The 23885-nt window shown below is 44.8% G+C and overlaps 9 protein-coding genes across 9 annotated transcripts; 5 read left to right on the forward strand and 4 right to left on the reverse strand.

The window, feature by feature from the left end:
• Nucleotides 1–78: 78 nt before the first annotated feature.
• On the reverse strand, nucleotides 79–3757 carry V865_000284 (uncharacterized protein; the record flags this gene model as incomplete). The annotated part of the gene is made up of 11 exons (XM_066224116.1): nucleotides 79–298; nucleotides 372–514; nucleotides 584–808; nucleotides 883–1033; nucleotides 1093–1158; nucleotides 1223–1379; nucleotides 1467–1691; nucleotides 1807–2279; nucleotides 2351–2487; nucleotides 2540–2755; nucleotides 2834–3757. 11 exons carry the CDS (start codon nucleotides 3755–3757, stop codon nucleotides 79–81), a joined length of 2937 nt encoding a protein of 978 aa, XP_066080213.1.
• A 1426-nt stretch (nucleotides 3758–5183) lies between these two features.
• Nucleotides 5184–8863, forward strand: V865_000285 (uncharacterized protein; the record flags this gene model as incomplete). Its single annotated transcript, XM_066224117.1, has 3 exons — nucleotides 5184–5363; nucleotides 5438–5705; nucleotides 5775–8863. The coding sequence occupies 3 exons, from the start codon at nucleotides 5184–5186 to the stop codon at nucleotides 8861–8863; spliced, it is 3537 nt and encodes a 1178-aa protein (XP_066080214.1).
• Nucleotides 8864–9380: 517 nt separating this feature from the next.
• On the reverse strand, nucleotides 9381–10029 carry V865_000286 (uncharacterized protein; the record flags this gene model as incomplete). Its single annotated transcript, XM_066224118.1, has 4 exons — nucleotides 9381–9425; nucleotides 9588–9637; nucleotides 9752–9851; nucleotides 9946–10029. The coding sequence occupies 4 exons, from the start codon at nucleotides 10027–10029 to the stop codon at nucleotides 9381–9383; spliced, it is 279 nt and encodes a 92-aa protein (XP_066080215.1).
• A 447-nt stretch (nucleotides 10030–10476) lies between these two features.
• Nucleotides 10477–11633, forward strand: V865_000287 (uncharacterized protein; the record flags this gene model as incomplete). Its single annotated transcript, XM_066224119.1, has 3 exons — nucleotides 10477–11371; nucleotides 11470–11540; nucleotides 11613–11633. 3 exons carry the CDS (start codon nucleotides 10477–10479, stop codon nucleotides 11631–11633), a joined length of 987 nt encoding a protein of 328 aa, XP_066080216.1.
• A 225-nt stretch (nucleotides 11634–11858) lies between these two features.
• On the reverse strand, nucleotides 11859–13097 carry V865_000288 (uncharacterized protein; the record flags this gene model as incomplete). Its single annotated transcript, XM_066224120.1, has 3 exons — nucleotides 11859–11933; nucleotides 12011–12834; nucleotides 12941–13097. 3 exons carry the CDS (start codon nucleotides 13095–13097, stop codon nucleotides 11859–11861), a joined length of 1056 nt encoding a protein of 351 aa, XP_066080217.1.
• A 406-nt stretch (nucleotides 13098–13503) lies between these two features.
• Nucleotides 13504–17456, forward strand: V865_000289 (uncharacterized protein; the record flags this gene model as incomplete). Its single annotated transcript, XM_066224121.1, has 5 exons — nucleotides 13504–13536; nucleotides 13644–13727; nucleotides 13800–17089; nucleotides 17158–17284; nucleotides 17364–17456. 5 exons carry the CDS (start codon nucleotides 13504–13506, stop codon nucleotides 17454–17456), a joined length of 3627 nt encoding a protein of 1208 aa, XP_066080218.1.
• Nucleotides 17457–17904: 448 nt separating this feature from the next.
• Nucleotides 17905–20033, forward strand: V865_000290 (uncharacterized protein; the record flags this gene model as incomplete). The annotated part of the gene is made up of 7 exons (XM_066224122.1): nucleotides 17905–18149; nucleotides 18227–18337; nucleotides 18461–18666; nucleotides 18731–18816; nucleotides 18896–18951; nucleotides 19023–19679; nucleotides 19775–20033. 7 exons carry the CDS (start codon nucleotides 17905–17907, stop codon nucleotides 20031–20033), a joined length of 1620 nt encoding a protein of 539 aa, XP_066080219.1.
• A 280-nt stretch (nucleotides 20034–20313) lies between these two features.
• On the reverse strand, nucleotides 20314–21773 carry V865_000291 (uncharacterized protein; the record flags this gene model as incomplete). The annotated part of the gene is made up of 5 exons (XM_066224123.1): nucleotides 20314–20424; nucleotides 20508–20702; nucleotides 20767–21057; nucleotides 21213–21332; nucleotides 21558–21773. 5 exons carry the CDS (start codon nucleotides 21771–21773, stop codon nucleotides 20314–20316), a joined length of 933 nt encoding a protein of 310 aa, XP_066080220.1.
• Nucleotides 21774–22507: 734 nt separating this feature from the next.
• On the forward strand, nucleotides 22508–23843 carry V865_000292 (acyl-CoA thioesterase II; the record flags this gene model as incomplete). Its single annotated transcript, XM_066224124.1, has 3 exons — nucleotides 22508–23143; nucleotides 23231–23389; nucleotides 23463–23843. 3 exons carry the CDS (start codon nucleotides 22508–22510, stop codon nucleotides 23841–23843), a joined length of 1176 nt encoding a protein of 391 aa, XP_066080221.1.
• Nucleotides 23844–23885: the final 42 nt, after the last annotated feature.

A 23885-nucleotide genomic window follows, 5' to 3' on the forward strand; every position in this document is an offset into this window, starting at 1 on the left:
GGTATGGGTCGTAATAGGAAAAGGTTACAAATACAAATAAATCAGAATATCAGATTATGAGATAGATCCTCCTCGATCCTAAAATCCAAATAATCTAAAGACCAGATACAAAACACAACCTAAAAACCTCAAGGTCGACAATCCCAATACAGCATAGAAGATGACAGTGAGATAAGGGTTAAAAGTCGATTGGGTAGCACTAGTAAAATGAGTATTTACCCATGTTGTAAATGCTGAAGAGGTAAATAACAGGATGACAAGCATGTTGGAACCCAAGAATAAGAGTACAACGTTTGTTCTTTCACCAACAAAAAAGTCAATACAAGGTCTGTGATGTACACCGCCGGGATCAGGAGGGAACATCGACTCACCTAAAGTTCCTATCTTGGTCTGCACGTTTAGTCTCTGCACTTCTCTTTTCAGGTTTCTCGACTGCCGGAGCTCTCAACTCCGCTCTGGCCTGTTGCCATAATGCTTCGACATCTTCTTGTTTGGTAGGTAAAGCCACTTCGGCCTGTTCAAAGCAATTATTGTATATCGTCAGCATAGCAAGAATCAAAGAGCCAAATTCAGAATCACTTACCATCTCTTTACCATCCTTTTCAACTTTCTTCGCTGAACCCAGATCTTTCGACGCTCCATTATCACCTTTCGTACCCCAACTTACGTCGTGCAGATTACACATCGCATAGATAAGTAAGATGTTAACGTATGATGGAAGCAACAGGAGATATTGTACAAAGGAAGTCAACATGTGCCACGGTTCGAAGTAAAGTATCGATGAGATCAGGTAAAGTCCGTATGTTGCCTAAATTCGATTCTCATATCAGCTGTGATTCTGCACTTGTATGTATGCTTATGTGTGTGCTTGATGTCACTCACCATCAAAGACATAGCCAGATCCAAGAAAGTCTTATTCTCAAATAACCCACTAACGTCCTTCCATCCTTCCGTAGTGTGCGGTACAGTCTGGTATACCGTCCATCCGGCGCAATAAAGCAAAATACCTTGACAGACGGCAAACATGAAAATGCTATCGCAATCTGTCAGTCATAGGTTTCCCTTCGCACGATTATAGAGCAGGTATCTCACCAGAAAGTGTACATCCAATTTGATCCTTGTGGTCTGTTACCTAACGAACAAACCAATACGACGAAGCTGCAAGGAAAACGTCAGCTTCCAGTGTTGATTTGGTTATTTCATACGAGGAGCAACCATTCACATCAAACCGATATAAACTTTATTGAAAACCTGGAAAATATCATCACCAGCTCCACCGAATGGATCTGAGGCTCCCGCAATGGACGAAGATATCAAGAAGAAGAAAGCGAGGTAGAAAGAAGAAATCGATAGCCAGTTGAATATGAGGTTGACCAGATCTACGTGAGACAAGTATCTGGTTAGAACGAGCTCTCCGAATTGAGGTGAATACGATGACCGTTGAAGGTGACAGAAGCATGACTCACTGTAAATAGTCAGAATGGTCAAAGCGATCTTTCTAAAGAAATTATGACCACTCGTCCAAATTCGCCAGAAACACACCATAGCATAGGTAGCAGCGAAGATCGAACCGTTCAACCATCTTCTCCTCTGTGAGATGAACTCCGGTACTCGAGCAGGTACGTCCGTCCCGGCTTTAGCAGATTTGACATATTGCAATCTCCATTTGGCATTTTTCTTCACCACGATTTCTGCGAAACGCAAACGAAAACAAAGTCAGAGTCTATATTTAGTCGACAGTATAGACTTGATGGACGTAGAATTGGATGATGATAATGACCAGGCACGTAGAGAGTTCGAACCCACCGAAAGCCAATATTCTATCTTCAGCCAAGAACTTATTCCTATCAAAGATACTAGCCGTCGCTCCAGGAAGATTCATCATCTCACCGTGGAAATACGCCGCAAGTGGTCCCGTACCATCTGCATGATTCTTGACCGCATCATATCGATAAGCAGAGAATGCTCCAGGAAGTACTGAAATGAGACCGAAAACAGATTCGAAAGGTTTATCCAAGATATTTGACATCTTATATTCAAAGTTTTGTCCAGCGACTAAAGGGTTGAATAGGTATTTACCAAATCGACCTGTATCTGCGAAGATTTCTCCACATGCTCCTCCTACATTTGGATGTTTTTCGAAACACTTGTACAGTTCATAGATGGATGTTCCGGAAGGTTTCGTACCGACATCTAGAAGGACACAAACGTTGGGTTTGATAAGAGGTCCAAAGGCATTGAAGAACCATCGATGGGAATTGAGCTTTTTCTTGTTTTGTCTGATGAATGCAAAATCAATCAAATTAGCTCAGATAGCTGACAAAAACTTCGGTATATTGAAAATACTCACTCTTTCAGACAAAACAAGAGCTGGACCGGTGTAGAGCCAAATCCAACTTCTCCCGTATCAGATACGACTACCTGAGAGGTATATTCGAAGATGTGCGCTTGAGTTTCTTTACCCGCTACATGATCTTTCATCACACCCTAGATCTCCCAAATCAGTCAATTGTCCTAAAATTTATTGATGGAGACTCACCTCCGCGTAGACGCCCATCAGTTGAAGAACCTTCAATACCCTTGGATCCACAACTTTACGTCCGTCCGCTACAATACACACGACCACCTTTTTCCATGCGTCATGACCCCAGGTCTTCGATCGAGTTCTCGTCGTGAGATGAGCAATGTTCTTGATGACCGAGTTGAGGGTACGTAAGAGCAATTCAGAGTTTTCGTTATACATTGTCATTACGATCTGATATTGCATAAAAGGTTAGCATGATCCATCGATACCAGGTATACCTAGATTGCCTCGAAATTTTGTGACACTCACGAATAACTCCGTCTTCCTACCATACAAATACTGCCTCAAATTGAATTTCCTACCCATGAAATCATCAGGATCACAAGTAGCTGCTGAATATCTCAAACTTTCAATCTCTCCATCCATCAATCCCAAACCTTTTACACCGGAGGGTATAACACCCTTCGGTACAGGTACGTCCATAATCAAATTACCATTATGAAGTGGGATTTGCTTTACCACTCTTCTTTCCAATAATTGATTTCTCATCTTGTGCCAATGTGAGGTGCCGCCCCATCCTGTATGAGCTGAAGATACGGTGCTAGGTGGTCCAGTACCATACATCGGTCTAGGTGGATAGTATTGGTCTTGATTACCATAATTGATATCTATCGGTACAGGAGGGACGACCGATCCGACATCCCATTCTTTCTGAGGAGTCGAGGCGAGATGAGTAGTGGAAGAGTAAGATTTGCCCTCATCGTAGTAATCCGAATGTTGGGAAGAGAATGATGGTCTGGGTTGTAGACCAGGTTGACTACCTTGATTCTGTTGATAGAAATTTTGTTGTGGGGGTGGTTGTTGGGGTAGTAGATGTTGATTGTTAGGTCTAAATACTTCGCCTACTCCAATACCACCTGCACCTCCTCCAGGGGGGTTCTGGCAAGGATTCGAACTAGGTTGACCGTACATCTCGGCGTCTGGGTCCAAAGGCGTAGACGGAGGTTGATATCCCTGTTGATAACCTGTTAAAGAAGGTGAGGCAACTGGCTGTTGATGTTGTTGGCCATATGCAGGTGAAGGTGCCCTCTGTAGATCCGTGTAATAGGAATCTAGAGGATCGTTATAGCTCTGAGCTTGGTTGTTGTAATGTGAGCTATGAGAATGATAGGTTGGTGCAGGAGATAATTGCTGTTGTCTGTGGTCTGGTGGTGGGGGATAACCGTAACTCATCTTAAAACGTTATCGATATTGTCAAAGGAGTGTGTGTACTGTGAATCTAAGGAAGGTGAGTTGGATTGATTGGGACTCTGTCCGTTGTGATGGAGGAGTGGATAACAAACTATAAATGGATTGATGATCTTCAACTTTATACACTTGACCAGCAAGAAGGAATGATTGCCAAGGAGACAGACGGAGAGATGCTGGAAAGAGCGAACAATGCGTTGTCGACAAGGTTGACCTAAAGGACGTTGATACCTTCTGAACGACCGTGCTGAGAGACGGTGGCCACAGTAGGGTGGTTTGGTGAAGTCAAAGGACCAGCTTTGATCTTCTCACCACTGCAATGTGAAGAATGTCGGTGAATCCGATTATGGTGGCAATGAATGGAATAGAGGGAAGAAACAAAAGAAGAAGCAGTCGAAATCTATTTCCAACACTTGTATTCCAATTGGGTCCAATCGTTCATTTGCTTTCATTTCATCATGATTCTCTTCTCTCATGTTAAGGCATATCGGCTCAAGTGGATCCGATACGGTACCAAGAGATAACTATTGTGCAACTGTTAATGGAGCAGTTGAGTGGGATACGATTTCACTGTGAAACGCGTACAATAGCGTGAATCCGATTCACTGAATCGATGAAACGCGTCCTCAAGTAAAAGAGTACAAGAGCAGAACAGAGACCCCAAGCGGGAGGGAGGGGTATAAATGGGGGGTGCGATTAGATAAGGCTTGCCACATGGGGTAACAAAGGGGAGATTTTATTTGGTTCCGTTTTGCCTCTTTTTTGTTCTTACGCAATACTCATACACTTCACTTTCACTGTGCGAGTGAGTAAGATTAGTTACCATATTCAGTCAAGATATTGCTCGTATTGGGAAAAAGTCAATGCTCATCTCGCCATCATTCATCCCTCTCTCTCTCTCTGATCTGCCTTTGTGACATCCTGGATACATAGATACGTCCTACTCTGCCATCAGCGTACAATCAACCTCACGAGACCACACCACCGTTTGTCTCAAACACATCAACGATCAAGGCAGTCCAGCACAAATCACCATCATCACTCCTCAATCCCCCACTTTCTCATTCACCTACTAACCGGTAAAATGATGGAAGAGGTGCAAACCCAAAATCAATAACCAAGGCTTTCTTCTCGCCATATCGATTTGATCTCTTCGATCATTCGGTCTCCATACATCACCCTTTGAAGGCATCCAAGGGGCATAAGCGCTCCCGTCGTTCACTTGGAAGCCTGAACCTTACAAATCCTCGCCATCCTTCCAGCGTATCCTTGGGAACCAACATTCCAACTTAGATCCCCCTTCAGACCAGAGGACGTTCCACATCGTCGATTTCGACATTTCTTTCAACTTGGTTTCTACATTTTCCGCCTATTCGCATTTTGGTAACCTATCGAAAGGGGTCATTTCATCATGGTCCTGATCAACGAGAAGAAATACGCCTGTGAGAAATGTATCAAAGGACATCGGGTCTCAGGATGTACACATACCGATAGACCGCTGTATGAAATCAAGAAGAAAGGTAGACCAGCTACTCAATGTTCGCACTGCAAAGACAAACGTAAACTTGCTGGATCAAGTGTTCATACCAAGGTGAGCACTCCCTACATTCCCGGCAAACTGATCACTGAACGGGGCTATGCTGATCGTGTGTTCATTCTGAATAGTGTGCATGTGGTGATACGAAGAATCCTCCCTCAACTTCGGTCATACAACTCGCTACGACTCAGTCAGAACAATCATCCTCGTCTCAGGGATCAGATCAAGAGAAAGAGAAAGAGACAGAAGTGGAAATAGAAACTAGAAAGGGTCAACCTGGATCGAAAGCTACTTTTCCTAGAGGCTTCAAAGATGTGCTGGAACTCGCCGCTGCAGCAAATGCGCTGGCAGGCTTGGTGAAGGATGATGTGGGTTATAGAATCGCGGAGAGGAGTGGTAAGTCACATTGGTCGTTCAAAGCAGTTCGAAAATGCCCACACACTGACGTCTATAACCTGATATCAGTGTCCGCTCTTCTGAACCCCTGTAAATGTCAGTCCGGCGGACCATGTAAATGCTGCCAACCCAAGAAAGACAGCAACACCAGCGAGTCGTCCTCTGGTGACTGTTGTGGATCATCAACCCCTGGTAATTCCATCCCTCGACCTAGTCCACCTCTCACGGTAAACCCTCATCTTTCTCCTGAAAATATGCATCATCCCGCACATACTTCACCTCACGTTCACAAGACCAAACTATTTTCGCCTTACTCCACCAACCCCGCCTCTTCAAGCAGACACGGACGTAGGGACACAATCAGCTCAAACAGGAGTTCCGGTCGAGCGAGTCCGTTACCCAAATCTCTAAGACCCCCTCCACCACGGATCAAGCCTTTGACCGATTTCGGGAGGTTGATAGGCGCAGCTATCAATCAGGATGGATCTATCAATTCTGAAATTCCAAGATCTGCTGTTGGACTACCCACCTTGCCTTTACCTGGAATATCGACGTTCGATACTGCCGCTGAAAATGGGGGTTCCAAAGTTGAATCCATGGAATACGAAGATATCGACATTGATATGCCCTTAGCTTTCCCTACTAGTGAAGATGTGGTGATAGGGGCTTGTATGTGTGGAGAAGACTGTTCTTGTCCTGGTTGTGCCACACATGATAATGGTATCCCTACAATCGACCAAAATGGGGTAGAACATACCCATGAACTGGGTCAACCCTGTGGCGAAGGGTGTAAAGGTCGTCACGATTGTTGTCAATCGATTGCCGTACCATCAGGTGTCACCTCCATCGCACACCTCATATCTCTGGCAGCTTCTCATGTGCCCCCTCCTCCCGAGACCAATGTCACTTCCCTGAATCCCCATGATACAAGAATTCTCCCTCCCTCGGCTCAGATGAACGAAGAGATAGCTAGAACGATGGGATTCGTACAGCTCAAACCTCTAGAATGCTGTAATGGGCGGTGTCAGTGTGCACCTGGAGAATGCACCTGTGAGAAAGAATGTTGTGGTTGCTGTGTTAGATGCTCCTGTGCTGAGGACGATGAGGATGCGAGGATGGAAGGGGATGAACCTCAGACACAAGATCAAACCATATCCTCTTGCTGTTCTGGAAAAGTAAATGATCAGCCTGAAATTTCGAATAAACAATCGAGTCCACCGAACCTCGCTCTCTCCTCGGAAAACGTTAATCCCAATTCCAATCCCAATCCAATTCAACCTTCTCCAACATTGCTATCACCTCCTGATATCGTTCGTCCACCTAGCACTAGTTCTCGACGATCTTCACCGGTTACTTCGGGTACCACAACTCCAGTCAATGGAGCGACTACCCCTGTCACTAGTGCAGCAATTCGTAGAGCGGCTTCTATCTCTTCTAAATCGGCTAATGGTGGACATGACGTTTCTTCCTCTTCCCATCGTCGAGCGACAGTCACAGGTAATCCACCTACCACAGCATCTGGACTGTCTAAATCAAATACCAAAGCGATTGCACCTTATAACCCTCAGCATCATAGAACTATCTTACCTAAACCTTCCACAACTCATCTATCAGTCAATACGTCGACCAAAACTTCTTGCTGTTCCAGACAACCTTCGCCCTCTGGGCAGAAACGAGGTTCAGCCTCAGCCGGTCCAACAAGGAGTGGAAGCCCGTCGAACTCTCAAGGCGGAGAGAGACGAGCTAGCACTTCGACGGAGAATATCGGCAAGTCCACAACGTCGTCATCGGCTCAGATCCAGCACACACTTCCAGAGCCAATGCTTCAGCTTCCTCAGCCGTCACAATCGCTCCCTCAAGAGGCAACGCTCCAATGGCCACTGGAGGTTCAACAGCTGTTCTTGCAGTCAAAAGCTTCGGGGCAGCCTACGGCCTACCCAAACCCTACGCAATTTGCAAACGGGGTTGGGCAACCTTCCGCGCCACCCGGCGAATTAGATCTTGATCCTTTCGCAGCGTGTAGTTTGAGCTATTTGCACCACACTGCTCGTACTGGTCCAAGCCCATCAGAGCCGCTGTCTCAGATACATCCTCAGACGCAATCTCAAATATATCACCACCCACCAGTTCAACCCCAAGTGCAGTCACAACCACAAGCTCAAGCTCCAGCTGTGAGCCAGACCCAAGCTATACCTGGTTTTGACGATAACTGGTTCAATCAGATACAACAGCAGCAGCAACCTGGATTATCGCATGATGTATCTGGGAATACTTCTCCGGAATTAGATCAGCCATTTGATCTGGAACAGTTCATCTCTCAAGCACTTACCTCTCAATCACAGGATTCGCAGCAACCACAACAATCCATTACGAACTTTACCGATTATTTTGTTAATGGTATACTCGATCCGTCTTATATCTCTCAAACATATGATCAACAAGTACAGAATAATTCTACATTACCTGTATCGTTTGACGATGCATCTACATCTGATCAGCATCAAGCAAGTGACGACGCACCACCTTTTGTACCGATGGTCCCTGGTCTACCTAGCGGATCTCATTTCCAACCTAACTGGACCTCAGGTGGGGTGAAGCATCAGTTGATAGAAGATGGACGAAGACAATTGAGGGAGATTTATTCGCATCAGCAACAACAACAGCAGCAGCAGCAGCAGCAGAATCAACAATATCAAGTGGATGGATTAGATCAGACCAGTCGACAGTCGGCCAATTTCAACACTGTTTCTAGTGGTAGTATGAGTGGAACGACAATTGGAGATATAATTGATCTGTCGAAACCTTTGAATCCAGACACGTTGAATAAGATAATGAAGGCTTTGGAGAAGCACAATAATCAACAACAATCATCTACTTCTACTTCTATTTCGACGACGAATCCCGATCAGGATATTTCGCAGTCTAATCCTAATCCTAATCCAAATTCAAATATAAACATGAATGGATTAGGATCGTTAGACGTTCCGTTGGCTACTACGAAAGACTTAGATGATATGTTCAACCAATTCGTCACTTTGGATAACAATGGTATACAGAATGTTCAATCTGATGGTGACAATGCCAGTATCATCGTTGGGAATGGAGCACAAGGACAGGGGGGGGATGATCAGATATTCAAGTATTTCGGGTTAGGATAGGAGGTGAATATCAATGAGATATAGGTCTTCATCTACATGTCAATTCAATAGGTGGGCAGGTTGGAAAATTCGTTCTTTATCTCATGAATACTATATGTGTCGTTATGTTGTATTTACTGTTAGGATATTCGATGAATGTACTAGAAGTACTTGTGTAATCGTTCTAAATCGGACCTAGACTGTCATCTAGCTTTCGGTTGATTGAAGGAAACGTTAACGGGAATGGCCAGCAAGATTTTGTTTTATTTCATTGGTTGTTTCAATCGTCAATCATCACTTCTCATTCAATGAATTGATGAATTGATGATACATTGGAATGCTACATATATTTTATAAATGATACTTGCGTGGTGTTTACTGACTAGATATCAGATTATCAGAAAGATCATCGCGGCTCCTCAAGATCCTAGGATCCTATTCGATCTCATCGCACACCGACATCTATTGGTTCTCGCGTTCCAATCACTCAATCACTAGCGGGCCGATGACTCGAACTCGGACTCGTTCATATTCTTATTCATTTCTTCTTCTCTTTTTCCCATTGTTCCGGGGTTAGAGTTTTCTAAATCGGTGTACATCCAAAACAAAGAAAAAAGATGTAAGCTGTTGTATATACTCGTATCGAGTATAACGTTCGAACGAGGAATGATATATAGTGACGATACATGTATCATGTACCAGCTCCAAGATGAGACGAAATGAGAAAAGATGAAAATAAACTTACCTGGGAGAAAGCATGTAATTGAGCGATTTCATCTGATAATATCTGATTGACTGTTACATATCATCATCCATCAACATATCATTTATCAGCTCAACCTTCATGGTGTTCTGTTTACATGTATTACTTCTTCCTATCGAACAAAAGAAAGTGACAATCGTGCTCACCCAATTTATGTCTACCTAAAGTCATCTTCCCTTTGAAATCGCTTGAGACTATCGTAACGGAGTATGAAGAACCGCAGTTTCCTGATGTATCTATGAATTCCTGTGACACTCAAAGACATCAGCTGCATCAGGATTGTTTTTCCATATTGGATTCTTTGGAGAACATGGAATAGTAAACTGGAGGTGGAGCTTACAAGAAATTCAATCTTCAGGTTGGACCGTAATTTATCTTCCATACTTTTTAGTACGGTCGGCTGAGGCTGTTCGTCGATATCCATAATGAAAGATGCGATTGATTGGAGAAGAGGTAAAGGGATTACAGATGATCCAAGGCTGTTAGGTTCGCTAAAAGGACGCGAGGTAATCACTATATAGGTACGAATCCACGATGATCGATGCGAGTAATGATTGATGTCGAGAAAGATGAAAATGGAAAACTGCGATTTGATCAATCGACATATATGTAAGTTATATTTATTGCTTATCTGATATATTGGTCAGCCAAGCCAAGGCACGACATTCGGCGGTACCATGATGTGGATATATCACCACTCACTGGACTGATAACCACAAGCGGGATCAGATTGACCCCCCTTTACAAACTCACCTTACATCCTTTCGTTGCGACTTTTTCGACTTGACTTTTCTAGCTACCATTCAACTATCCCTGTCTACACATACCTTAGTCGTTCTCCTCATCACCAACCATCACCCACCTCACCACCATGTCTCTCTCTCTCCCCTCGACAGCTTCCTCCTCTCTCCGCTCTCTCCGGTCCCTCACTCTGGGCGCTACTCGATCATACGCTTCCCTCTCACCTTACTCTCCTCCCTCATCATCCGATTACCCCCCACCTCGAAGACCCACCCGTCCATCTTCCAGCGAATTCTTCACGGGCCGTCCAGTGTTCCATGAGTCCCTCTCAGAACTGAACTTTATCATAGATTCTATCAAGAAATCACTAAGGGTCAAACACATATATCCTCTTCCATCGGAATTACCGTACGTCAACCCTCCTCAGGCGAATTGGATATCTAAAGAGGAACTATCAACATTGTTTGATATCAAATTACGTACCAACACTTTACGTCAGGTTCACGAACTTCTATCTGAGCTGAATCACCTTAGACATGTTTCCGATTTGAGTGGGAATGGTGAACTCGTAGGAAAGATCAATGAAGTTCTGTCTAGGTATGAGAGACGTACTCCCTCTTCTTCATCTTCAACTTCATCTAATGTGGATTCCACGACAAAAAAAGAAGAAGGAACAGATGAATTTGGTAGATCTTATGGAATGGGTAGAAAGAAAACTTCAAGCTCCAGAGTATGGCTTATACCCTCACAAAGTTTACTTTCAACTACGACCGATACAACTTCTTCGACTACAACTTCAGCGGAAATCCTGATCAACCATATACCTCTTTCACAGTATTTTGTACGACCCTCTGACCGAGAGACTATTCTTCGTCCGTTGAAAATCACTGGATACCTTGGGGCATTCAATATATTTGGGTTCTCGAGGGGCGGAGGGATGTCCGGTCAGGCTTCGGCTGTGGGATTGGCAGTGGCTAGAGCATTAGGGGTAGCTAAAGAAGATGCGAGGGATATCTTACAGGCTGGTGAGTGTCACGTACCATCCACAAGACGGGTCATTTAGCGTTTGGCTGCTGCAAGTTTGTGCTGATAAGTTGATAACTTGCTCATTGTCATTATGCAGATGGCGCCCTCATGAGAGATACAAGAATGACGGAGAGGAAGAAGACGGGTAGAGCCAAAGCTAGAAAAGGAGTGAGTCATTTGCTAATCTCTCCTCGTGTGGTGTTCGACGTCATTGACTCTTTTTTTCTTCTTATTTTGCAGTACACTTGGGTCAAACGATAGAATTGCCACGATATATCACATATGCATATATATTCACAAGGGACTAGCCACCATGTGACGATCGCTACGCTTTGAGGCCTTGACTCGACGGGGATATGTTCTGTATATATCATATTCATACTGTTCTAGCATTGCTTATATTCAACTAATCGCTAATGGTACTTGACATCATACCACTAAGATCATCCTGACCCTCCGAATTGAATTACAGATCAACGATCATTATCACACTCCGGCATGTTTTTTGACAAACTCAATGCACGGTACGATGAATTCGTCCCATCCTTCATCCTCAGGACCCTAAGAGTATTGCATTGCCGAAATCAGCCAATATATCTTTCCAACATTCACATGACTTGATGAGATACTATACTCACTCCCATAGATTGTTCAAACGAATGACCACCATCCTTTGACCAAATCCTTTTCACCTCCACGCCCAATTTTTCCAGCTTGTCTGCGAAATCTTTGCTTTGCTTTATCAACACTGTCTGATCCTTTTCTCCATGCATGACTACCGTTGGCGGATAATCCTTCGTAACATGATACGTAGGTGACCATTCCCTTGTCAATTTCTTGAACTTTTCCTCTGCATATGGTCCTTCTGAATCTAGAAGCCGTAACATCGCTTTAATCCTTGAACCTTTTTTAGAAGTGTAGGCATTAAGATCCAATCTCTTCTTATCTCCTTCACCTGGTCTATAATCTGTTCCCCAGAAAGATCGTAAGGTCTCTTGTGACATGTCTGGCTCTAATTCCCAATACCACGGACAAGCTATCACTGCATTGGCAGGATTGAAATCTCTCACTAATCTCTCTAGTTCTTCCGAACTTGTACCGTAAGGTATGGGACGATCCACACCTTTGCTAAAATGGGGATCGGCCAAGTCAACAGCACCAAATATATCTAATTCGACTAGAGGTTTAGGTTGGAAGTGCGATGCGCAATGTGCACTCAGATGCCCACCTGCTGAATCTCCTCCAATTATATATCGTTGTACGTCGACTTTGTCTTCACCTAGTATAGATGATAGGTTGTCGAGACACCATTGGAATGATTTGCTGAGATCCGAGTAGATATCACTGAGAGTAGCTTGTGGCATGAACCGATATGAGACTGAAATGATGTGGATACCTAATGGATGGAAGGCTGGATGTACCCAGACGTTGGGAATGTAATGCTTGCCTCCAACCCAACCGCCTAATTACACGATACAGTATGAACATCAATATCAGCATATGGGTTTTACGATTCGCCAGTCAACGTAGACACTGCTTGGCTTGTGATAATTTAGAGCTTCACTCACCCCCGTGAATCCAGAATAACCATGGCTTCTTACCTCCCCCTTCTAAGGATTTACCAGGGAACACTCTGAGGGGTACATCCACGCCTTGGATGGTATCTACCACATGGTCTGAGAATGGTCGTGGACAAGGTGAGATTCTTTGAGCGGGCGTAGTCATTTTCGCTGTCGTACAGGAGCTAGTGGGTGGATGTCCTCAGCTGGGTTAACTTGACTCATGCATGCAATTGGACATATAAATAGCTAGCCAATTGTGCTTTAGCTTTGCCAGTCCATCTCACCGAGTCCGGTGTCCGTAGCTCCGTTGATCCCAGGTGGTCGCTTCCGTCGGAAAAGAAGGCGATTTCTGAAAACCACACACTCAACCTCGACTTGAATCACATCTTTCCTCTTCTCTCTTCTCTTCATATACTTCTTTCTCTGCACCCTTATCCAGACACAGATTGGTAGAGTGCGATACACAAGCACCTATCTATCGAAGGATTTGCCTGGTGATATATACTCGGATCACTGAAATTCGCTCTATCCCTTCCTTTGAAACGCTTCTTCCTTTCATAGGAGAATATATGCCTAACGTCAAGGTACCGATTAAAGATCTTGTAAATAGTCGTAATCAGTCACCTGAACATACACCAAACCATTCATCCTACCTCCTCCTACTTCGCGTTGGAGATATACTACTTCGTCTACTCGATCAACCCTCAAGGTACCTGTAGAAGAAGAAAGGAACAATACTGTACAAGAGAAAGAAGAGTATTATAAGAGGTTGAATGAATTACAAAGGCATTGCGTGAGTACAGTACCCTGGATCTTCTAGTTGCTCAGTGCAGCATTGACCTCGATTGGATTCTCGGATGTGCAGACCTCACCCGACCCATTGAACTGTATCTCCTCTCCTCCACCACCAGGACTGGAACCTGCACCACCATCTGCGTATAGATTCACACCCGTTGAATCATATCGACCAAGAAGAGCACAGGTCCAACCTCTCTTACCTCCCGAATTCACACCGCCGCTCGACCCTGATTCGCCCGACTTACTGGCTCTGCCCCCTCTACCCAAGCGCCGACCCGAGCCAACATCAAGTACTCATGTTGATCAAGCATCCGCACTTTTAGAACCTGAATTGAGTCAACACCAAGTCCCAATTGTTGGACCAACGCCAGACTCAACGGCGACAACAAGATTCAGATCGAAATTAAGCAGATCATCTAGTCGCAGGTCCATTCCTACTCGACAACATATCACTAGATCTCGCTCTCATATAATCGTATCTAGACCTATCCTCCCTCCTGAACCTTCCGAACCTGATCCAAGGGAGGCTCCCCCATCTGGAGAACTTAAATCGACAGAACCTCCTACGTTAGGTATCACCTCAAGTGTAAAATACACTAGCCCCAAGCCCGTAAACCCATCCTCTTCATTATCACCTTGTCCACCAAGCGAATCATCTCTCTCTTCAGCTCCACCAGATTCACCTTCGCAACCGGCAGTATCAAATACCTCTTCCAAGTCTACTAGGTCTACCCGTTCGGCGAATAATCTGAGAGTTAAATTACCTTTACCATCGCTCAAGAAGCAAACGCCAGCGTCGTCAAGTAAGAAGAAAGCACCTGATAAACCTAAACCTAAAGGTAAAGGTAAAAACACCAGAGATCAATTCAAGGATATTCAACCGGTTAGAAGTAACGAGGATCAAGTGTGTATAGTAGGTGTTGATAGGCAAAATCAACTGGATCAGAGGAAAGTAGTAGATCGCTTCAGTGAAAGTAATAAAGAGAAACTTGTGGATATCGGACATAAGGATCTCAAGTCAGAAAGTCAAAGTGAAAGAAATCAAAGCGATCAGGTGGTAGAAGATTATATCTACGGATCTCTCAATCAAAGCTATCTGGATTCGGAGAACAAAGAGCAAGACGCGAAGATTGGCGATAACATCGACAATCCTGAGACATTTGCGAAAGATCCCGAAGAAACTGTTGGATTCAGAATCGAGGCAAGCCGGGATCCTGGTGAGATCGGAAAATCGGTAAAGGTAGTCGACCACAGTGAGGCTACCAAACCTTCGAAAAATCTCCCAGATCCACTTACTTTGACAACTTCAGCCAAACCACCTTCTGGATCAACTAATCATACTGGACAGTCCACTACAGCCAAGTCTCCCATCCTACCAGGACTATCAGTCCGTTTGGAGTCGCGGTCGGACGTACTCCCAACACCACCTTGTCTCCAGCACTCTCTACCGCCCAGACCAATCATTCCCCCTTGGCGTCAGGAGCATCCACGTTTTCCCCGATCGCCCGTGAAAAACACTGCACCGGCTAGACATTCCACAAGGATCGCCCTTCGCTCAGCATCTATTTTTAGGCCCGAAGAATTAGAACCGGGAGAAACACCTGCGGAACAGAAGATTCCTGATCCAGCTGGAAATACTATAAGCGAGCAACCTCTGGATACAACCGCTTCATCCAGATCTCGTTCCACCTCGGCTGTCAAGAATAACCTCAAATTCGACCTGAATAAGGCTATCGCAGTCGTCACCAGTAAATACCCAAGCATTCCGGTGATCCCTCCCGTCCAAGCAGTGACCGGTCCGATCGCATACAACGTTCCAATCATGTCACCCTTACCAAAAAGACAAAGCAGGAGGCCCTCGCGATTCCAATCACCTTTGATGGATGGTTTGGATTCTCCTCCGCCTTCTGCTCCAACACCTAAGCATTCGGCGCCTACGCCTGAACATGAAGGATTTAGCGATTCCAGTTTAACACCTCCACCCACTTCTCAAGATCCAGCTTCTGCTCTGTCTGCCGCGGTGCCCTCGAATGAGGAAGCTACAAAGAGAGGTAGAGGCAGACCTCCCAAATCAACTGGACCAGTCGAAGAGAAACAAATGGACAATCAAGCTAAAGGAAAAGGCAAAGCGAACTTCGATACAAGTCCAACCCCTGCAGAAGACACACCCGACGTCAAAATTCCCAAAAAGGCTGGTAGACCATCCAACAGACGCCTTATTTCTTCTGATCTGCTCCCTCAGTCTAGCTCGGCATCGAATACCGAAGGTAGTGTCAGTCCAACGAAAATTAGGCTCAAGCTGAATGTGGGCAAGAGCACCAAGTCAGATACTCCTGATCCTACAGCTGATGCTGGGAAGAAGGCTGCAAGAAAGCAAGGTGGAGGAAAGAAGAGGAAGTCTGAATCGCTCGAACCAGAAAACAAAGTCACTCCTTCGGGGCAAGTACCAAAGGTGAAGTTGAATTTCAAGGGTCTAGGCGAATCGAGTCAATCTCCAGCTCCCGCAACGCAGCCCACCACTTCGGATAAGCAAGATGGACGTCAAGTCAAAAAGCCTAAGAAGAAAGCAGCTGAACCAGAAGAGAAAGTACCTCAAGAGAAAGCTAAGGCAAAAACTCAAGCCAAGAGGACGACAAGGGATTATTCTAGCTCGGTGTCTGAATCAGAGAAAGAAGAAAAGGTCCGGCAGCCCAACAAGAAGAAGAGAATTCAGAGAGTGATAGCGGATGAGGAGAGCGAAGACGAAGAGAATCATGTCGAAGGGCAATCTGACGTGAAGAAGAGTAATAAGATACCGAAGTTAGCAGAAGAGACAAAAGTTGAGGGTACTTCTACTCTCAAAGCACCTTTGGCTGCAGACGTAACTGCAAGAGAACACGATGAAGTGGAACGCACCTCAAAATCGCCTGGAAAGAATGATCGATCGAAATCTTCCCCAGCACCCATTGCGAAGCCGCTCAGGAAGAAGCCTCGACCTTCTGAGCCGTCCAAGATCATCTCCAAAGGTCCAGCTACTCCCATCAACAAGTCTGAAGGATTGGCAAGATCGAAGTCTACCACTCAACTCGGTCAGAATCATGGAGTTGAAGAAGGATCGAGTAGTAAGAAGGTTTTACCTATTAAGAAACCGATTGCGGCACCTCGACCTAGTGGGACTCCTGTGGCTGTGGCCGCAGCTAAACCTTCAGGACACGGTATGGGATTATTGGGAAATACCTTGGCTCTCTTACAGGGCACCAGTAGTACTCCCAAAGCCAAAGAGTTGAACAAGAAGGATGGAGGGAAAGATACGAAGAAAGATGTCAGTAGTCCGCAAGTAGCGAAGAGAGGCGGATGGGGTGGAGAATGGGTACTAACGTGAGTAGCTTTTTTTCGTAAAAGGTAAACGGCGTTTTTGATCTAACCATTGGCTGGCGATACTATAGTCCTCAACAACAAAAAGAATATGATGATAGTAAACCTGAGAGAGACGCTGCGAGAAAGAGAAGAGATGAATATAGGAAGAACCCTGTGAACCTACAGGAAGCTAAAGATGCGTATAAGGTCGATGCGGTAAGTTTACGCCGTCTCGTTTAATTCGTATTTTCTACGTGGCTGTGCTAAACTGACCTATTCCCCATATTGATTGTAGATGCAACCCCGCACCATACCTGTCCCAGGATCAAAAGGTATCCAGACTTCTGGTAAACCCTCTGAGATGATGGCTGCGATATTAGGGTGGTGATTCTTCTTTCCTCCCGATTATATACTATCTATGTGAGAAGTGACATGTGGCATACCCGTTCCAGAAAATGTATATAAATCGTCTATGTCTTAAAAAGTTCACCGCACTCATCACGAGCATCATGCAGCCCTCGGATCCGAGATTCACTTTCCATCAATGGTGATTTACGTAATTCCCACCACGTCTGAAATATTACCAAGAACGAGCCTCTTTTCGCTATTTACAAATCTATACAAGTACAGAAGTCGGATCCGATGATCTTGATTTGTCGTTGTTGTCGACGTGGATGTCTAAAATGAAGGGGTATGGTCCAAGGTATATAAGGACAAGTCATTCTCGGATATCACTGACAATTCTCCTTACTAACAAACATACCACAACAACTCTAGGATCCTCACTAAGTCGCTCGAACTCACACCAAAGACTGTATAGCATACAATCGACTGATATGGCAGATATTCCCAACACCTCATCCTCTTCCTGCTCTATCAGAGAGATCGTACATGACCTTGAACTAGGAGTACCAGAGATGGAGGATCAAGAGGATCTCGCGAATGATTCAACGCTCAATAGAATGAAAAACAAACTATATCCTGCACTCCACGATTCGAAAATATCGGTTAATGAGAATATCGAATTAGCCACTTTACCTAAATCTAAGAAGAATATCTTGTTATTATGTTTTTGTACTTCGTATGTACTTTCAAACATTCCCGAGTGAAGAAGGGCGCTGATAAATGTGTTTGTGGTTGTGGTTAACGTTGTGATAGGATGTTCATCGATGGGGCTGGGGTGACCGCTACGATACTGATGACTGCTGAAATTTCCAAAGAGTTGGGTATAGGTGTAGGGGACCAAGCTTGGGTGTTGGGTACTTATGCGTGAGCCCGTACTTGAAGTCGACAATGAAGCTTCCATTCTTCGTCTCATATTTCGTTTGACATCTTCGGTTGCTCCTCCACTTGATAGGGATGTAAGCTCACCATTAGTGTTACATACTGTAGCATCGCATTCGCCGCTACACTTCTCCTAGCAGGTCGACTAGCAGACCTTTATTCACCTTCTAAAGTGTACACCATGGGATTCGTCGGAATAGCAATATTCAATTTGATCATTTCTTTCTTGAATGATAAATACTCGTTCTTCATCTTGAGAGCTATATCGGCTTTGGCAGCTGTATTGACTATTCCAAGTTCGATTAATATGATTGGTAAGTACGGATTGATCCACTGCTTCCATTCCAATGCTGACTATACTCCTGCGATGTACTGAAGTTCAAATGTATCCCGATTCGGAGGAACAGACTAAGAAATTATCGTTGTTTGGCGTAGCTGGAGCTTTGTCGAATACTGTGGCTATGGTGAGTGCGATAATTCAAATTCATCGCGGAAAATTATATGTGATAATGCTTTGCTCACACATATTATATGTACTCTCAGATCTTGGCTGGTCTATTTTTGTTGGCCAGCTGGAAATGGTATTTCCGCTTCGTAACGTGAGTAAAAGGTACTTACATCTTGTATGGAACCTTTGACTGACAAGGTGCTCTTGGTTGTTGTCATGAAGAATTATCGTTACACCTTTCGCCTTTCTCGCATGGAAGTACATGCCACCCACCAAAGCCGTCGCCTCTTCCTTATCTGGTCGCGACAAACTCAAACGACTAGACCTAATCGGCGTACTCCTCCTTCTCTTCGCTTTGATCCTTTTCATACTCGGTTTCACTCAGGCTGAATCGAGAGGTTGGTCCTCTGTGGTGTTCCTCATTCCATTCTTAATCTCTCTAGTATTATTCAGTCTCTTCGTCTATTGGGAGATGAATTTGAAGGAAGGTCTTGGACTATTACCCAAAAGAGTATGGAGCTTTCAAAACTTATTCCAATTGATAATAATGGCTTTAGCTATTAACTTATGGTTTAATACTACCCAATTAAGATTATCGACATATTTCCAGGATGTGTTGGGTATATCACCGATTATAACTGGAATCAAAATGTTACCCATGGGTATAACAGCTTTGATCACTGGTTTTCTCACTCAACCATTCCCTTTCCTCGTCATCAAACCAAGAACTGTCCTTCCTATATGTACAACACTGTGTTTGGTAGGTAGCTTGCTCTTCGCATTCAGTGATGGAGGAGAAGGGATGAGGTATTGGAGGTTTGTTTTTCCCGGTTTGGTAATTGGGACGATTGGTGGAATTATTGCCTATATCTCTGCCAAGTGAGTTGATGCATTCCTATCCGTCTCGAGTATAATGTCTGCCTTAGAATAATGAGAACAGGTCCTGATCTGACCATGTATCGTTTCGAACTTAGCACATGCATCATCCAGGCTTTCCCAATCTCCTACGCTGGAATCTCCGGATCATTCGCCAATGTCATATTCCAAATTGGAGGCGTGGTAGGAGTGGCCATCCAGGCGGGTTTATTGAATACTGGAGATGGTACTTTGGAAGATTGGACGGGAAGTAAGAATTCGTACTTCTTTGGTGGAGCCGTCATCATATTTAGTGGTTTGGTGATGCTCACTTACAGGGAGAAGAAGGTGAAAGTTTCGACGAAGGAGGAGGTTTGAAGATGTACCCCACCTCATGAGTCATGATATTAATTATGGAGTCTGTCACGATGCTATCATCAAGTGATTTCGAATTTACCACGGCATGTATACATATATGTTAAGCTCACATCTTTCCATATCTTGCCTCATTCTCGAACCTCAACTTCCATATATACTCCCCTCGCTGATCAGTAAGATAACTCCTACAAGGGTCATCTCCCCTAGACGAAGACCTTCGACCTCTCCTTGTAGGACCATGAGAGGTTCCTGTCTCATCTCCCTCGACCGAAGGCGTTCTTTATTTAGGTCTTCTACCTCTACTAGAGCTGGAAGAGCTCCTATAAGATATCGAATGAGACCCATGAGTGTGTGGCGGAACTTGTAAAAGCCCACTACTATCGCTGGTTCCCTGAAGCACAATTCATCAGTACTCAATATGAACAATGATCATATCGCGATGCTGTAGATACATGTTCGAGATAGCCCACTCACACATCTTTGAGCTTTGGTCAGCCGCTCATACTGTTCTTGGTCTATATGCGTCTTGTGAAGATGTATATGCCCAATGTCCGATTCTGAGACATGGGATAACAGGGATCTGTAAATCACCTTGATACCTGTTTGACAGGACGATACAGTCCAAGTCTCTTCTAAAACACCCTCATGTCCAGCTCCAAGCTTGTTATTCTGGACAGGTAATCATGTTACTATAATCAGCCTTCACATCACAATTAGGGAAAAGGTACAGTACGACGGTACTGTGACGCTGACCTGCATTGAACAAGTGGAATAGATCCCGGACAACACGGCCTTCTTCCAGAATTTTGATAGGCTTACTGTCTTTATCTCTCTTTGTAGTCTCGTGAGATACGGTAGTGATCAGATGACATCCGCATGGGTCGTACTTGCCAATCACCGCCGAACAATCCTGGTGCTCGTAGATTGGTAAGACGTGGGAGGCAACCTCGCATAGTGTAATGTCGTCTACTTTATAACTTGCAATGGGCTGACCTTGAGGTGCGATATCTTCAAGGACAGCTTCCTATAGAGTGTGGTATAGTTGGTCAATTGTATCGCCCTTCTTCCTTTTGAAAGATGTGGCGGTCAAAGTTGGAAGGAGGGGAGGACAAGACAGATACTTGCTGAAATTTCAGTATCTCTCCTTTCATCTTGAACAAAATCATCATAGCTTCTTACGTCTATTGTGCTTCGAGACCCGTCTAGGACCAATGTTCCGAGAGTGGAAGTCAGTTCGTCCCTGGATGGACTGTATAGAATTACTCGAGATATCGGGGAATTACCGTGATGCCCTTCGGTCTGAAAAGGCATCGGTGATCAGTATAGCTCTGCGCAGAGATGTTGACAAGACAAGCCTCTTCCTCTACAGGTAGAGTAGTGAGAGATTTTCATGGCGACGCGATGGGAAGGACAATCACTTACACCGCAATTGAGACTTCCCAAATACTTTCTGGCATCTCTACAGTAAGTGCCTTAAGTGTCATGAGGTAAAGAGTGGACTAATTCTGTACACCCGCAGCTTACATATCGCTGGATAGAGTAGTTATCGGTTGTTGATTTAGGAATAGCTTCGTTGATCGCATGAGCTATCCGCTCACCGGTTGACAGCTCTGAGAGGTGCTGGGTGTCGGACAATCGGTGGTGTCCAAGAGTCTCTATTGTATCCCTTAATCGAGCGTTGGGATCGTTATCCTCCGGGTAATAGGCTACGTCGTGCTCGTCTGGAAGGAATTCGGCCATTTTTTGGCTTGAGTGGCAAGTAAGTATGTTCAATCAATGCACCAGGGCCAATGAAGATACATGCAGAGTGATCCTCGCAATCATATGCGAGCATTATCTTGGATACCTGGAGGATTGGGAACTGCTAAATCGGAGTTGGACAGATGAGCTTCTGCTTTTTCTTGATGACGAGTTTCAGCTGATCAGAAGCCAGTAAGATGAAAGGTAGATAAGAAGCTACTGACGTATATGTGCCCGATGGTCTTCGAAAGATGATGTGACAAGGCTCATGTGGGCAGACAGGATTCTTGCGTCCTTCGAAGCAGGTTCACTCGCCTGCGTCATGACTGGATGAGGGAAATAGTCATGCCACTTTGCAAAGTCATTCGATATTGACCTTTGCAAGGCCATCCCTGCGATTCGGCGCTCGTGGTCCCGGTCAGGTCGAAGCAGATAGTAAAAGCTAAGTTTCCCGACGATACGATTGAGGAATACTCTGACAAAGTTCAATTGATTGATATGCGAGCCAGCGCTATCTCCCGTCCGATGCCCAATCAAGAGGCCGACCACCCAAGGACAACGACCGTGCATTTGTGAATTGTTCCGGTTAATGCGGAGTGTGAGATTACCGGTTCAACAGGGTGAATTGAACTATGAAGAAAAGATAAAAACAAAAACTGGATCACACAATTCGCATCCATACCATATCCATTACTTGTCTCGACATCATACATACTGCAGAAGCCATATCTAATATGGTGCCCTTCGCTCGACTGACCGACCTGGTGGGTGTGAGCGCCCATCCTTTCGCATCCGACATATCAATTTCGAAACCATTATGGGTTCCCTCAGGTGCGAGGGGAGTATTCGGCGGTCAAGTGATCGCTCAATCTTTAGCTGCTGCTTCTCGTACGATATCTTCACCATTCGGTCTACACAGTATGCACTGTTACTTCCTTCTTCCTGCTCATGCCAATCCAGATATCGAATATAGGGTAGAAAGGTTGAGGGACGGGAAGAGTTATTCCAATAGATTGGTTAGAGCTTGGCAAGGTGATAGAGAGGTATTTGTACTGTTGGCCAGTTATACTGTACCACCTACGACTTTGCCCGAAAACTTCAATTTGGCATCAAACTCACACCAGGGGAAGATCAAGATATCGCATACACTTCGGTTCGCCAACGAAACTGAGGATAAAAGTCAGAGTCCAAATCGACCTTTATCCATACTGACGTCAAGCGTCCAACCAACTTATCAAAATCCTTTCCCACCGCATTTGAAACCATGGGAAGAATGTTTCCCAGAAGAAGATAGATGGCAGAGGTTTTTCGACGAGAAATGTCAGGAATGGAAAGGAGCCAGGAGAAGGTTCCTAGAAGAGTATATAAAGGTGAGTTCTCACCTTTGCAAGATGATTTACTTTGAACGATCTGTACGATTCAGTGAAACCATATTGATGGGTCTCAATCTCGTATAGGAACGAAGAGAGTCACCCGTCGGTATTGCTAGAGCTCGCGTCAAGCGATCTGACTTGTCGCAGAATGAGGAAACTGAAGATAGTCCGGTGCATACCCGAATGAGCTGGTTACATGCTAGATTGGATCCAAGCGAGAACCCAGATATCGAGACTGTGAAGGTAAGCATTTGCCCCTTTGCACAGCTAACCTTCTCACATTACTGACACAAATACCTATTTCGATGTTCTGTAGGCGATGATAGCGTATATGACAGATTTTCAATTCATCGGCACTGCCTCTCGTTCAGTGGGATTACATCAAAGCTCAACTCCTAGAATAGGAATGCTGGCTTCCCTTGACCACTCTATCCACTTTTACCCCTTCCCAGAAGGCTTTGATCCATCTGCACCTCTTCTTCACGTCATGGAATCTCAGAGTGTGAATATAGCCAGTGGGAGAGGTGTAGTCCAAGGGAGGGTGTATACGAAAGAGGGCGTTCTGATCGCTGTGACGGCTCAAGAAGGGGTGGTGAGAGCGGATCTGAAAGGGCTGGAAGCTAGGGGGCTGGTGGAAGGTGGTGCGGTAGGGGATGATAAAGATGAGAATAAGAAGAAAATTCAGGCCAAATTGTAGAATGTAGGATCTTGATAGGGATGGTGCAGACGGTCTTGTGAT

The sequence above is a fragment of the Kwoniella europaea genome, chromosome 1 (genome assembly GCF_036810445.1).
Source record: "Kwoniella europaea PYCC6329 chromosome 1, complete sequence".
Classification (NCBI taxonomy): domain Eukaryota; kingdom Fungi; phylum Basidiomycota; class Tremellomycetes; order Tremellales; family Cryptococcaceae; genus Kwoniella; species Kwoniella europaea.